The sequence below is a fragment of the Ursus arctos genome, unplaced genomic scaffold (assembly GCF_023065955.2).
Source record: "Ursus arctos isolate Adak ecotype North America unplaced genomic scaffold, UrsArc2.0 scaffold_25, whole genome shotgun sequence".
NCBI lineage: Eukaryota > Metazoa > Chordata > Mammalia > Carnivora > Ursidae > Ursus > Ursus arctos.
The window spans coordinates 42,943,302-42,959,159 of NW_026622930.1; the positions used below are offsets into that span (position 1 = coordinate 42,943,302).

At 45.0% G+C, this 15,858-nt stretch overlaps 1 protein-coding gene across 1 annotated transcript in view; it reads right to left on the reverse strand.

Annotated features, from left to right (window-relative positions):
• The window catches only part of ATG14 (autophagy related 14), a 36,465-nt gene continuing 20,607 nt past the window's right edge, over nucleotides 1–15,858 (reverse strand). The window contains exons 6-10 of the mRNA XM_026480332.4: nucleotides 13,037–13,266; nucleotides 11,373–11,490; nucleotides 9,675–9,765; nucleotides 9,511–9,596; nucleotides 1–2,946 (exon numbers count right to left, since the gene is read on the reverse strand). Coding sequence (XP_026336117.1) covers nucleotides 2,640–2,946; nucleotides 9,511–9,596; nucleotides 9,675–9,765; nucleotides 11,373–11,490; nucleotides 13,037–13,266 — 832 coding nt within the window. The 3' untranslated portion in view covers nucleotides 1–2,639. The remainder of the gene's footprint in view (nucleotides 2,947–9,510; nucleotides 9,597–9,674; nucleotides 9,766–11,372; nucleotides 11,491–13,036; nucleotides 13,267–15,858) is intronic.

Below are 15,858 nucleotides of genomic sequence, written 5' to 3' on the forward strand. Positions count from 1 at the left end.
TACTGTTAAAAGATTTATTGCAATAATACAATAAAAGTTTAGAAAACATTTGTTACGACTCAAACTGGTTTGGAAGTCGCAGAGTAATGGGAAATTCCTGCAACATGACACCACAAGGAGATTCTCAGACACTGTAGTTCTTTTAAAAACAGCATGCCCCCTGACTGTTCTTTCCCAAATTATTGATACACGAATCCTTAAGTGAATCCTGTCCATACACCCAATGTTGACATACTGTTTTTCCCCTTAACTTATAGATGTGCAAAACTTCTCTTAGTTATATTCCATTACAAAAAAGAAGTCTTTAACAGACCATTTTAAGCAGCCTATTTGGTGCCTGTAGGTTATTATTAGTATTAACCTTGTTTCAACAAATCATTTTATAGGGAAAACATGACCAAGTTCTATGGCTTTTGTTTAAAAAAAAAAATACCAGCTTCAATTTTTTAAAAAGCGGCTTACATAAGGTTCTCGCCCCACATGAAAGATTTTCATGAGCAGCAAAGAGAGTAGGAAAAACAGTGGTTGAAATGTATATTTAAGAATATTTACAGTGGATCCAGTGCAAAATAATGAAAACCAAAATATCTCAGCAGTGTAAGCCAGTATGTTGGTGTTCAAAACCACTAAAGGGTTTGATCATTTAACCCCAAATAAAGTGCCTCTAGTTGATATTAAAAAAACAACAAAATATACCCTATCAATCCCTATTTCCTGTATCTTTCTGAGGTTTGTGGAATTACTCTCTAGATAGGAGCTGCGAACTCCAGATTCTAGGCTTTAGCTTAATCTCACGCTCCTGGTTTCTCAAGCGGCCTACTAAGAGAAACCTAACTGTCCATCTTTTAGCTCAAGTCAATCTCTTTCCCCAAGCCCCAAATCTGTCTTCTGTCTTCTCTGAGCTTGAAACTTTTTTTTTTTTTTTTTGAGGGTCTGAAGTACCTAGACAACCCTTATCTCATGGGAGTTTAAGTCCGTTTGGTGTTTGATCAAGTCTGGCGGACCCATTCCCTATGAACCTCAGACCCGCCGGTACGATGCCAGCTCAGCCATCACGAAGCCGAGCATCTGACACCAGCTACTGAGAACCCACACGGAGAAGAGCCTGTTTCCTCCCTAGGTAGGAAATGCAGGGAGCCAGGGAACCTGAACTCCTGGGGAGGAATAAACACCCTTCTTCTGCAACTCTACCAAAGATTAAATATACCAACAGCAAAAGCTATTTAGCACCTCGGATTTGGAGGCAAATTATCAACTATAATAATTACAAGAAAAGAAGCTAGGGCAGGGTAAGTCTCTGAATGCTTTATCTGAGGTACTGTCATGCTGACCACACTAACAAGATACGGTAGTAATGCCAGTTAGGAATTTTTCATAGGAGTTCTTTTTGTAGTTGTTACATAGGACTTTTTTGCAATTATTAAAAATAAAAAACTACTTACATATTTGTACATAATGCCTCTCTACAGTTTACTTATAAGATTGTCACTAAGAGAATGACAAGACGACACATTAGCTGAAAATGATCTCTTGGTGAGGGAAAATTCTGTCAGATAAAGGTAGTATCAGCTATGATTTGCTCTGCATTTCTGAGTGAAGGGAGTGTCCCTAGAGCAACAAAGACCTCTAAGAAAACAAGCAGGATGGTTTTCCCTGGGAAAACCTGCCACCTACTGAATCCCTTAGAAAGAAACTGGGACACCACCAAAGAATGACCAGAGGCCATTTAGCTAAGTGGCTTTTAACCTGTGCCCACGCAGGCATTTAGCTTACATAAGGGAACCACCTTAATGACGTTTCACTCAGTTTGGTTTCAAAACGCACACAGTGTGGAGCTAGGTAGAAATTCCATAATCGAGTTGAGAATATAAGAAAATAGTTTTTAAATCTCCAGGCAATCCTTGCAGCTGGGATTTCTTCTGTTCATGGATGTGGGTCCAAAAATAAAAAAGACCTTCATTTCTTTGGTGTGTAGGAGAAAGAAAAAACAGGAATGTCTGACAAGCTACGACAGCAGCAGCAGGAGTGAAATAATTTTTAAACTACCCCTTCCCCGCCCCACAAAAAGCCCCTCCCTTCCAAACAAAACCAAAATCCTTGACCTAAAAACCAAACATGACCAGATTCTAAAGAAATCAAGTAGTTCAAATTGCCTGCTGGTTCTCTGTACAAAAAATGATGGCATAAGCACAAACGCATATGAAACCGTTTTTCTCTTACAAGTCCTAATCATCAAGAACCACTTCCTTGTGATTCAATTTCTAAAATGTAAAGTGTTCAGGAACAGCCCCAGCATCACAAGGACCAAAGTGTCAGCCCCCCTCTGCGGGTCCTGTGGCCCACGACCAAAGGGAGCCCAAATGGATTTTCTGCTTCAACAGAACACAACACACACGCTCGTCTGTCTTCCACTAACACAGGTTTGGGCAGAAGGACCTCTGACCCTGCTGTTGTATTATAAGCGTGTGGGTCACCCCCACTGGCCACTTGATACACAGAAATGCTTGTCCCCTGCTTTTAAAAAACCCAACAGTATAACCTCTTTTTGTTCCAGGCACTATCTTAACACACAGTTTACTCGAGCATAGTGGAAGAACACCTTTCTTGACACAAACCTGGTGCGTTTCGGTCCGTGCGCATTAGCGGTGTCCAGTGTAAGCCTTAAACCAGGAGGTGACCGAGGCCGCGGCAGACGAGATCATCCCACCTGCACTGCTGCTCGCAATGGGCGGGGACGCCTGGCTGCTCTGGCTCTGGGAGCCTTCCACGGGCTGGGAAGGGATATCACAAAACCGGGGGCTCGGCAAGTTCTCCCAGTCTGTGCCCAGGTCGGTTTCCTCATCACTGACGCGCTCGTCGCCACTCTCATCCGATTCCCCAGCCACGCCGGGGTCCACAAACTCCATGGACTCCTCCAGGTCGGCTCGCACTTCAAAGGGTCCCGACCTGTGCGCACACACAACCAACATTGTGACAACAAGTGACACAGGCCTGACGGGACCTAGGAGGTCCAGAGCCGCCACTGCACCTGTTTCCCAAGCCTGCACCGTACCCCTGATGGTCTAAATGGCGGTTTGCTTCACCTAAATAACCATCCAAGCAATGAAGAAAACCACGATACCGCGCTGCTCCTCAATTCCACCTGCTTGATTTGTGAAGGTCTTGGGTGGAAAATCCCATCCACCGAGACTTACCATGCTGGTCCAAAGTACCATTCCCTCTTTAAACAACCGCGCGATCTACGCACCTCAATGAGGCAGTTCTGACAAAAACAGTCACTTGAGGTATACTCTGGCGTATCAGTTGCTGGAACAAGTAATAAATGGTACAGAAAAAAATGTACGGATGTTCTCTGCCTCACGGAAACCCCCAATTTCTACGTTCTTATGACGTGAAAGAGCTCAGTGGTCCGGCTGTGAGCGTGTGGCAGTGCGTCCTCGGATCGGTGTCAACAGCAGGCTCCCGCACCCCTCGTAAGATATGAGCCCATTTTCCAGGGGCCCATTTATAACAGAATGAGCTAAAACTATTTAGAATATAGTCATCTGGAATAATCCATACTGATGCACTGTATTTTAGGAGAACACTACTCCCCAAAGGTCCCTGATGACATCATCGTCTCCGAATCGAAATAACTTTTCTCAGGCCTCACCCTCTGGGACAGCTCCTGAGTGCCACTGTGGGACAGTGTCAGGGAACCCCGCCCAGGCCCGCCGCTGCTCTTCCCCTGGCCCTTCAAGTGCCTGTCACCTCCTGCCTCAGGAGAGCCCCGCTGCACTGGCTTCAGCTGGGCAGTCGCCCCACCGCCCCCTACTCTTCTCCCAGGATTTCCCTGTAGCCAAGGCCCTCCAGCAGCCCCTCTCTCTGCCGTTGCCCCCAAGGACACATGCCTCAGATAATGACTCTGGGGAAAAAGACAGGGGTTAGCAAAAATAAAATAAGAGATATTCCAGAATAAGTACACCTGCCATTTTAGTCTACGGTCCAAAATTCTTTATGGCCTTAACAAAGACAAAAGCGTAGCCCTGGCCTCCCGTGTACCTCACCGTGCCCGCACCTTCCAACTCACTTTCTCCAGGGTCAGGTTGCCTTTGTTCCTCCAAGACAACCTTGCTTCCTGGCTGCACCAGCAACAGCTAACATTTCTGTCCCAGGCACTGTTTTTAGGGCTTTACAAATATTAAACTGGAAGATACACCACAGGGTTTCCCTTTGGTCTCCTGTGAGCAATTTACATATCAAAGAGCCCCTCTGACCAGGGGCTTCCAAGTTTACAAGGCCTCCATCTAGCCCAGAAGTCACTTTGCAAGGGGTGAAGGCAGCCAGAACCAGGAGACACTCCCCGTGACCCCCCACCTCCTCCTGCAGCTTTTCCAAACAAACCAACAACAGGCATCTTAGCTGAGTATCCCTTTCCTGTTTCCTTAAAAGGCTCTCCTTACAATTCATTTCTTTTCTCCTTTCCCTTGGTAAACAGGTCTACTCCAAAGATTTTTTCGATGCCTCTCTTTGCTCCTAGCTTCACTGCCCGCCAGAGATCTCCATCTGAGGGCTAACCTCCCAGGCTCATCTCAGGTTATCTGACCCAGGCGACCCTTCTCACAACAAGAGGCCCTCATGCTCCTGCTATCACGGAATAAGCCCCCTTTCAATCCTCAACACCCCCCCTCCCAGCACTACCACCTCCTCATAGCCAGCGTCTGCCTCCCGTCAGCCCCACCCGCCTCCGTGCGCTGGAGAGCTGGGACTCTGTCCCCTCACGGCACCTGCCTGTTAAAATGTCATAATGTCAGTGTCGCGGCTGGGCCTCCCTTCCAAACGCAGGGCCCGCTCACTCTCTCCTGTTGAGCTTTGCTGCGCTAGCTGCAGAGGAAGCCTGCCTTCCTGCCGGCTCAGAGCCGTGGCCTGTTTTCTGGTCCTCTCTGATGTCGCCTTATCCATTTGGCATGGGACTGCCATTGTCCCCAGACCCCCTTTCCAAAAGGTTTTCCCAGGGGACAGACAGGAGTGATGGGGGTGACACTTCCTCCAGGCAGAGCTCCCTGGGAAGCCACCTGGGACTCTAGTTCTCTGCGGGAATCCCACAGGGCAGAGTCTAGTGACACGGGGCAGGTACTCAATTAAGTATTTCAACTGAAAAACCAGTGGATGATTCCCGAAGTGGCCATCTGGAGCGATTATTGTTGCCCAGCATACCCTGAACCACACACATCACACGCAAAAGAAATCTTTTATGCTTAACGCCGTCAGGGAATAAAGATAACTAATCTTCTCAAGATACTGCAGGGAATTAGTCTTATCGATTAAGGCAACAAAATGACATTTTTGGTTTTTTAGAAAACTCTTTTGCAAAATATCTTATTTCAGAAATATTACCAGACAGAACATACAACATCAAGAATGATCTCTAATGTTAACGGAGCCGCACCATCACGGTAAAGACTGAATCCAATACGAAAAATCAACAGATACTAAATCCAGGGGAAATTCTCATGAGCAGGATAACTGCATGGTCTCAAAGTGTCTCCCCACAGACTGCTGCTTGGCTGCAAGTTCGGAAAAATCTAGGAATTATGGAGAAGGTAGAAAGCATAGTGACTGGGTGATCAGATTAACATCACCAATGAGGGACAGATGGCCACTGTGGCCCCAGGGTGTCCAGGAAACCCTCCCGGCCCAGGCAGTGCTCCAGCCTCAAATGCACAGAATTCCTGGAATCTCGCTAAAAGGAAACTCTAAAATCAGAACGAAAGTTCTCTTACTACAAAGGGAAAAATGTTAATGTCGTAAAAGACAAAGTAGGCCACGGAAATGTTCCAGATTTAAAGGAGGTTAAAGAAACACAGCACCTAAATCCAACACCAGACTCCAGACTGGACCACGTACGGGAGGGGAAAATACTGTAAGGGACATTAATCTGGTCCACAGACAAAATGTGCAGGTGGGCAGTGGCTTAAACTACTGTATCAGTGTGGGATTTGCTAATGATAGTAACTGTTCTATAAACAGGAAAATAGCCCTATTTTTAGGAAATACATATAGAAGTATTTAGGGGTCAAGAGCCATGATATATGTATGTAACTTACCCTCATAGGGTTCAGGAAAAAAAAATGTGTGTGTGTGTGTCTTTATGGAGACAGATGACACAAATGATAAAGCAAATAGGGTAAAACAGTAACAGGTGAGCTTGGGTAAAGGGTAGACATCTTCATACTACTTTTATTTTTTGTAATTTTGAATTTTTTTGCGAGTTTGAATTTATACCAAAGAAAAAAAGGTTTTATGTTGGATTCGAGATGGGAGCCTCCCTTCAGCTGGTTCCATGGAAACAGGAAGTCCCACCCAGCTTCCAGGAACAGTCTCTCTAACAGCTGGACTCTGACCGAGGCAGGTGCGGGAGGGGACTCCTGGAGCTCCAGCTCCCGGCCGCTGGCTCGCAGACCACCGGCTCGGCTGCAGTGAGCCCGCCGAGTATGTGCACTGCTGTCGCACAGGCCCCCATCCAAACTGCAGAGCTGACTCAAGGGCAAGCCCAGACAAGCCTGCAGACCCTCCAAAGAAATCCACCCCTAGCAGAAGGGAGCCTGTTTTTTTGAACCACCACCGATACTGGATATCGTCAATCCTTTCCGTTTTTGCCAAACTGATGGGTGAAAACTGGAAGGCTGTTTTGAATTGCACGTCTTTATTCTTGGTTGAGGCAGAAGACTTTTTTCATTTGAATACTGATTACTTGCATTTCTTTTGTGCGAACTGCCTGGATTAATCCTTGGGCTGTTTTTCTATTAGGTCTGCCTGCCTTTTACAGATTTGAAATTTTAAGTCGTCTAGGTATTAATCTGTTGTCTGATATACAGGCTGCAAAACATATCTGTTGCTCATCTTTTAACTTGACAGCATCTGGTATTTTACCAGAGGCATTTAGAGTTTTTACAGAGTAAAATATGTAACTCCTTTCCTTCATCATTTTGGGGTTTTGTGGCTTGCATGGTGATTACGAAACATTGTCTTTTCTCCTAGCTATTTTATAGGTTTTTTTTTTTTTTTCAATAAAATAAGGTCTTTTCTATCATCTGGAATTTATTTTTATATACGGAATGTAGTATGAGTCCAGCTTTGTCCTTTTGTGAATACCCCACTAGCCCACCACCATGGATCTATTATTATCCGGTTCATATCCGGCTCAACACGCTGGCCCTTGCCAAGTTATCCTCCTCGCAGGGACAGGCGCAGGGACAGGGCTGGTCTCTGGATTCTTCTCTTTGTCTAATTGCCCCACCTACTTGCCTGCTAATAGCACCTTAATTACCTTCATACTATGTTGTAAAAGGGGCCAAAGCCCATCCTTTACTATTCTTTTCCAAACTTTCCTTGCAGCCTGTGCTTCTAGTTCAGCTTCAGAATTAGCTTGTCAAAGTTCCATGAATTATCTGTTGAAATTCTGATCGGGTTTCCTTCTGGGGAGAAGGGGCATTTTTAGAATACTCAGCCTTCCTCTCCTAGAAAATCCTGAGGGTGTTCACTGCCTCGGGCCTTCTTTCAGTCAGGCGCACACCTCATGCAGTGCCTGGCAGACATTCAAGAAATAGGTGTTGGATATTTTTTTCAAGTTTCATATTTTCTTTATATGGTTTGCATACATGTTGTGAAGATTATTCCTATGTAATTTAGTTTGTGCTGCTATAGGGGACCCTTTTCTCATTCCATCTTCTGACTAGCCGTGAGCATGTAAGAAAACAGGGTCTCTTGGATGGCTAGTTCAACAATAATCATATCCTCTACGTCAGTGGAGTTTCTTTCTTTCCAACATAAATATACCTTCCTTCTTTGTAAGAGTGTCCTGCCTCGCCTTGGCCTCCGGAGCGATGTGAACACAGCAGTGACAACAGGCACCCCCTTGCTTTCCTCTCTGTAGAGGATGCTTTTACTAAATACCCATGTAAGGAACATGTCATTAAGTATAATCTTTTCTGTAGCCTTATATGGTAGATATCCTTTATTAATAATCTCTTTTTAATTTGCAAGTAGATTATTTATAGGAATTGAATTTTATTCACTGCTTTTCTGGCATCTCTCAAGTTGATCTTATAGTTCTTTTCCTTTTTTAATCTGTTCATGTGATGAAGTGGTGTGTACTGGCTAACGGCGTGGGAATGTACCACGTCGTGGAGTCAGATGTGCGCTGGGACCCTGGCTCTACTACTTTGCCTCTGTGATCACGGGCACGAATTACTTGACCACGCTAAGCTTCAGTTACCAACCCCCTCTGTAAAATAAGAATAATAATCCCACCTATGATTTAAGGCATGTCAGGTAGTTGGCTCAGGGTCAATAAATATTGGCTCAATAAATATTCGTTCTTATTACTAAGATTAATTTCTTAATGTTGAACCCTTTACAAATAAGGTTCAAAGAGGATGACAAACAGACTCACAGACATCAACCACTAAAACGGAGATGGATTTCTAACAGGTTCGTGTGGTTTGTGAACTAATGAATGGAATGTGAAGCGAGGAGCATGAACTCCCTATAAAAATGGCACAAAATTCTAGGTGTGTGTGCAGTTCCCTGGAGAGAGTGCACAGCTCTTCCCGAAGGGTTCTATGTCCCAGGAAAGTTACTGTTTTAGGTAGGGGGGGAAACACAAGCCAGTGGCTAAGGGCCGATTACCACAGAAAGTTCACTGCAATGTGGAGGAAGCCCAGCACCCTGGCCAGTGGAAGGGATCCCCCGTAAGCCTTGGTTCCGGCTGTGAAAGCAAACGAATGATGGGAAGGGGACTACCCCAAAAGAGCTTTTCTACCTTTTATTTTCTTTGTCCTCTTTCAAAAGTGCAAATACATTAACTAAGTCTTATCTCAGAAATGTATGGACAGACTGCTAAGAGCATGGAAAAAGGATACGTACTCAGAGAGGGGTTACCTGAACAGTACTAAAGAAAAGCTTCCTGTGTGTCATGCTTTTTGGGCTGAGAGACTAGAAAGATCCCACAGAACAGCCCTGGTTGGTCTTTTTTGTTACTCCTATTTTTAAGCTAATGGATTTTAAACTAGGTCACCCCATAAACTTCTAATACCCTTTATCTCCGATAAATGGTGGCCAGAGACACAAAAAGAAAACTGGGAAGAACCGTTACAGTGGGAGGAGACATGAAAGGGAACGCACAGGAAAAGCGCAGACACTGCACACCGCTGAGAAGACACAGACGTGGAGTCCAAGAAACAGCTTCTGGTCTTCAAGGACGGCACGAGGCGGCCCCTCCAGGAACATCTGGGTTCCACCACTTCATGTTAAGTGTTTGATATTAATTTTCTGAGAAATGATTATGTAAGGATCATAAAGGTTCAAATCTGATGAGCCACCGTCCTCCTACACAGGACCGCATTAGTTCTGTCCTTCGTGGGGAGACCGCGGGTGCGAAACAGGCCCCTGCGCTCTGCCGACGCGCGCAACTCTCCTTTGAAGTCCTCACGGCACCACCACTTAGAAGAAAGCAAACAGCACTCTTACCTGCCCAGGTGTTCAGAGCTCGGGCTGACCAGGTACGTCAGGTTCCTGAGAGTGTGCAGCGGCTGGAACTGATCTAAGTTTACATGCTAGAAGAAGCAAAAAACTGATTAATATTTTCAACCAGGTAACATGTTAAAAATTAGCTCACAGCGTATTTTCCATACCTGAGAAAAGCACAGGTAAAGAATATTTGCATTCAGTTTCTTCACTGCTCGAGTAAATTTCTGTCTACTGAGATTTTCCCCACAAAATTCACTGGAAAACAAACATACAAGTTGTAAAACTGTATCTTTTTGAGGATATTCTACAGTAAAGTGTCTATTTGGAAGAGTGTATTTTACACCACGGTTCAGTATAAAACATACCCCACGTCCTCCGCCTCTTTTAGTCTCAACAGACTTTCTGAGAAGGAACTACCGCCCTCATGACGAGCCATTTCACCACCATCTATAAAAGTTACAAATGCATGTACCCTCCAACCAAGCAATTCCACTTCTGAAAATTTATTCAACACAAATACTTGCACGCTCATGAAATGAAGAACGTACAAGATTATTCTGTGAAGGGCGACTGGTGAGATCCTGGCACACTTATACAAAGAAACCTCTGGTAACTGTCCACTCTATGCAGAATGACAGCTGGAGGCTCACAACGGCCCTACGAGGCCCGACCAGTTTGCACCCCCACCTTCTTCGCTGCCCTCGCACTCCCCAGGGTTTTCTCTTTGTGCAAACAGACCCACCCACGTGGCTTGCTCCCCTCTTCCCTCAGGGTCACACGTACTCACACACCTGCCCACTCACACATGCCTCCATGTTCCCGTTCCCTCCCTCCCTCTGCTTTCATGTCCTCCACAGGACTCATCACCATCGGACACACTGCTCATTTATTATCTGTCCCTCTGTCCCTCTGTCAGAATGAAGTGCCAAGAGGGCAAGGATTATGTTTTCATCACTACTGAACCCTCTCAGTGCCCAGAAAAGGGCTCAAATATTTGTTAAACACTCAAAAAGCAAGGTGCAAAACACCCTAGTATATCTTTTGTGTTTAAAAGGGGAGAGAGATGATAATACATATTTATTTGCCTTGAAATGTAAGAATGACTGGACGGGGGAAGGAAAGTCTTAGTAGAACTCAGTAGAACTTAGAACTGAGTACACTGTAAACCTTTACATTCTTTTTTAAAGGTTTTATTCTGGGGCACCTGGGTGGCCCAGTTAAGGATCCAGTTCTTGGTTTCAGCTCTGGTCATGATTCTCAGGTCACGAGACCGAGCTCTGTGTCGGCTCCCCACTCAGTGCAGAGTCTGCCGAAAAGACTCTGTCTCAAGCTCTCCCTCTGTCTGCCCCCCTTGCCCCCGCACGCACATGCTCTAATAAATCTTAAAAAAAATTTTTTTTTTTATTTTTAAGTAATCACTACACCCAGTGTGGGGCTTGAACTCATAACCGTGAGACCAGGAGTCACATGCTCCACCGACTGAGCCAGCCAGGCGCCCCTACGTTTTTTTTTTTGAATTTTTAAACCACTTGTTTTTTATTTTGAAAGTTAAAAAAAATATTCAAGTGTTATAATTTACCCAGTTCTTACACATGAGCATACCCTCTGAAGATCCTGGTTTTTCCTTCAATTATTTTTCCGAGTGGGAGAATTCTCTGTGGTCTTCTGCAAGACTTCACGTGCAATTATAAGATAATGAAACAAACTTGCACAGTAGGCTTTTGAAATTAATGTCAATATTTCACAGTCATTTTTCTGGCTTAATAATACTTAAATTCCTGGTTTTGGTTTAATTAGAATAAGTACACAATAGGAAAACGAGATCTATGACAAAGATGACATCACCACCTTCGATTACTTGCCTGTTGCACAGCTTTTTGGGAAGATTTATGTCAAGTATATGCGACAAAATGTTGACCAGCTGAGTCGCATAGCACAATGCAGCACTGATCGTGTAAGCGGGGTTACTATGCTCCATGTCTGAAGTACAAGAACAACCATACACGAACGACTTTAATTTCAACAACAAATACCAATGAACTTAGATTTTATGATTTATAATTTTATCATTACATTGTTGATGATTATGTTTTGCTCCTAACATACTAATAAAAGGTTCACGGGCACATATTAATGTTTCATCATTTACGGTTTTTGCAGAGTGGAATGTAACCTGAGCAAATGAGCCCAGACAGACCCAACATAAATGAAAGTAAAGTCTGAACTGCTTAGACCTGATAATGTATTATTTATTAGAACAGTAAATGCCCAACTTAAATGTCACCTCCTCAGAGAGGCCTCACCTAGGCTACACCTGTCTTGGTGATATCACCTTCGTCTCACCAGCACCCAGCATCATGCATGACAGAAAGCACATACTCACTGTGTATTTGCTAAATGACTAAATGAACAATCTTTTCTCCACCAAAGAAAGCTATACTGGTTTTAAAGGGTTTTTCTCCTGGGCTATTTCTATCTCCATTTCTGGCTGCTAAAACAAGCCCTTCACAAAGAAACTCTAAAAACAGGGCTCAACCATCTAAATATACTAACGAGTGAGGTCTTTTTATATAAATAAACCAATACTGGCCCCCCAAAAGTGAAATATCTAAAGAATATTCTCAGGCCGTCCACTGATGGACTGGACATACAACGTGGAAGACATCCACACTACACACACCGGAATACTGGTCATAAAAAGAATGAAATGCTAGTTCATGCCACAATAGGGATGAACCTTGAAGACATCACGCTATGTAAACAAGCCAAACACAAAAGGCCACACACTGTATGATCCCATTTCTATGAAATACCCAAAACAGACACGTCTATAGTTAAAATTACAGATCTTCCTCAGCTTACGATGGGGTTATGTCCCGATAAACCCATCACAAATCGGAAATATCCTAAGTCGAAAATAACATTTAACGCACCTAAACAACTGAACGCTTTGCCTGGCCTGCCTTACACAGGCCCAGTGCGCTGACGTTAGCCGACAGCGGAGCAAAATCATCTACCACAAAGCCTATTTATAATAACGTGCTGACTGCCTCATGCAATGCAGTGCATACTGTACGGAAAGTGAAACCCACAACAGTTCTCAGTGTATCTACCTGCTGTGGACCCTGGGGCGGGCGGGAGTCCGAGCTGCCTGGGGGCTGCGGCATCATGAGAGTACACACGGCATGGTGCCAGCCCAGGAAATGATCCAAATTCAAAATTCAAACCGGGATTTCTACTGGACGTGTATCACTCTTGCACCATCATAGAGTCCAAAAACCGTAAGTTGAACCATCGTAAGTTGAGATCATCTGGGGCCGCCCAGGGCTGGGAGGAAAGGCGACAGGGGCACGACAGCTTCGTGCCCTGATCTCCCGTCTGGGGGGATGCCGGTTGGAACTCATCAGAGGGGTAACCAAACAACACTGACTGTTCACTTTACAACTGCTCACCTCATTACGTACATTTCACCTCAGTTAAAAACCATACATATTTCTAAGTTTTCAAACACTATTTTGATTCTCACCAGGCCCCTGCGTGGTTTTCTTCTCTTCTACCCAATTGTAGTAGGCAGAGTAGTCCCCGTTGTTGGGAAGGCTAATCCAAGGCCCAGTAATGCTAATGCTGGTGTCCCCGTTGTGATCGTCACAGACCCATCTTCCCGAGAGATAAGTCGTCCTCCGGGCTTCGGCAAGCTTGCTCACGGTGCTGGAGGTCATGGCACTGTCACTCTCGGAGGACACATCTGCAGGATCTCTAAAAATCAGAACATACATACAAATTTCAAGGGAATGGGTTTTAAAGAGCATGCAAGACACTTGCCTGATACGCAGCACGCTGACGCACACACGAGGACAGGGGTTTAACCAGCACATACAGAGGTAAGTAACTCTGAGATGAAGCTCAGGCCGCTGTGGCCAGAAGCCCACACCAATGTGAAGAGCACGGCGCCATGAGCTGGGGCCTCAAGTGTCAGGTTCTCCGACTATTTGGTCTCAAGACCCCTTTACATGCTTACAACTTTTTGAAGACCCCAAAGAGCTTTTGTGTATGTGGGTTAGATCTATTGATATTTACTTGTATTAGAAATCTGAGGAAATTTTAAATTATTCGTTCATTTGGAAATAATAAACCTGTTACAAGTTAACATAGCATAAGAAAATGAGTGAAAAGTGGCGCTGTTTGTTGACCAGCTGAAACACATAGCAAAACACACCACTGGAAGACTTCTGAAAATCCCTTCAATACCCAAGGCTTGCGGCCGTTCAAGTAAAAGTAGTGTCGTGTGCGAAAACCAGCTAGCTCGACCTGCAACTCACTCAAGTGCTTTTTCTGAAGCCAACTGCGGCCCTTCAGGACGGAGTGAAAGAGCCTTCTGCGCACTTCCCATCTCACCACGTGGTGTATTAAAGCGATGTGTGCACGAGGATCAAGACAATAAAATTTAATTAAAAATATTTTTTCTACTGCTTCATCAAGAGCATTCTTGACGTCAAACGCTTTTTTCTCAAACGACACAAGTACATGATAGACTGTAAGTAACACAGCTGCCGTCACTGCTGGGACACCTGTCAAGGCACCCGTTTTTACCCATGATGGCTTCTGAGCCACCAGTGCAAATGTCCGCACGGTGAAAAAGGGGATTGAAGGGTTTCTAGTCTTACAGAAATACTCGTGACAGCGCAGAGGCCGGGAGGGCGGGAAGGAGCGAGAAGTCAGAGCGGGCGCAAACACACCGTGGTGGGGGGCGCAGCGTGTGTGCAGCAGAGAGGATCCGTGCGGCTGAGCGACGCACGAGGGAGGCGCTAGGAGCCGGTACTGTGCTGGAAAAGTACTGGCAGGCTGGGGAAGGGCTTCTGCGCTGCACTGAGTCTCGGTTCTGTTCTCAAGCCTTTCTCCTCCTGCCACAACGTGCCTGTGGGACAAGTGCCCCTGGCTGTCACAGGGAAGGGGGGGCAGGGCACTACTGCCAGTTCTGAGCGGCGTCTCTGCTTCTTCCTTCTTCCACTAACAAGTTTGAGAAATGCAAATGAACAAGAAACCTTATAGGAATAACTTCAAAACTATCAGCTTTTAATGTACCGGCATATAGCACCGTATACTGCGATAAAAGATTCAAACGGCACAGGCAGAGAGAAGTTTTTCTCCATGTTTTCTCTTCTGCAACTTCACATTCAGTTGTCTCCTTGGTCTCCTCAGATCTGGGACAGCGTCTTAAGGCTGTGTCTTTGTTTAATGTGTTTTAACACTGATATCTTGGTCCATCAGAATCTAATTTAGCACTAGGGCTGCCTGGCCAGCTCAGTCAGAAGAACACGTGACTCTTGATCTTGGGGTTGGGAGTTTGAGCCCTATGCTGGGTGTAGAGATTACTGAAAAAATAAACTTTAAAAAAAAAAAAAGAATCTAATTTAGCATAATGTTTCTCTTTTATTAGCTTCTTCCTCCCCACAGTCCCAATCACCTGTTTTTATACAGTCTATGGATACCCGACTTCTCCCCACTGACCCAAAAGGCAACCTTAGAGTCTATTTCTGAACTTCCTATTCTTCTCTATTTTGAATCTGCCTTTTTATTTTTATATTTGCCAACTATTACTAATGAAAAATTACTTGGTAAGAATCAAAGAGCAAGTTTTCAAACCAGAAGAACAATCAGACCTTTAGGCTTTTGGGACGTTAACTCTGGCCAACAGCCGAAAGGACACAGTGGAGTAGAGGGAGCAAAGCAGAGTACTGGTCCTCACTAGTCACAGTCCACTGACCATCTGGGGAAGGGTGCTGGGAAGTGAGGGCAACCAAAAGAGACAGGAAAATCCTCAACTGGAACAGCCTGATGGTTAATGAGAAAGCAAATGAACTCCTCAGGAGCAGTTTTCAAACCTCATCAATTATCATCTGGGGAAATTAAAAAAAAGAAAAAAAGTATTACGAGATGGGCTGGGAAGGTTGAAGGTGTGTCCTCTGGAACCTGTCTTTTTCAAAAGTTCCAGAGTGACTCTGATGAACATCCAGGTGGGGAACCACTGTCCTGTCCATCCGATGACTCCTGAGGGTATCCAAGCACTGGAGCCCAACACTAAACTCACAGTTGCCAGTGCCTGCCAGCGGCTAGGTGCCAGGACAAGGCTAAGTCAACAGGTCAGTCAACAAGTGAGGGCCCCACTTCTCTGAGGGCCACCGCCCTTCACCTTGGCTGCCTCCCCAATTTCGTGCAGCATGTACTGTTTGCTGAAGCAGATAAGAAGACTTCAGTTTCATTACCAGGAAAGCCAATGACCCCAGAATGAACCCAATAAATGAGGTGCTGCCATATTTGAAAAATACTTGATCTTTGAAACGTGATCTA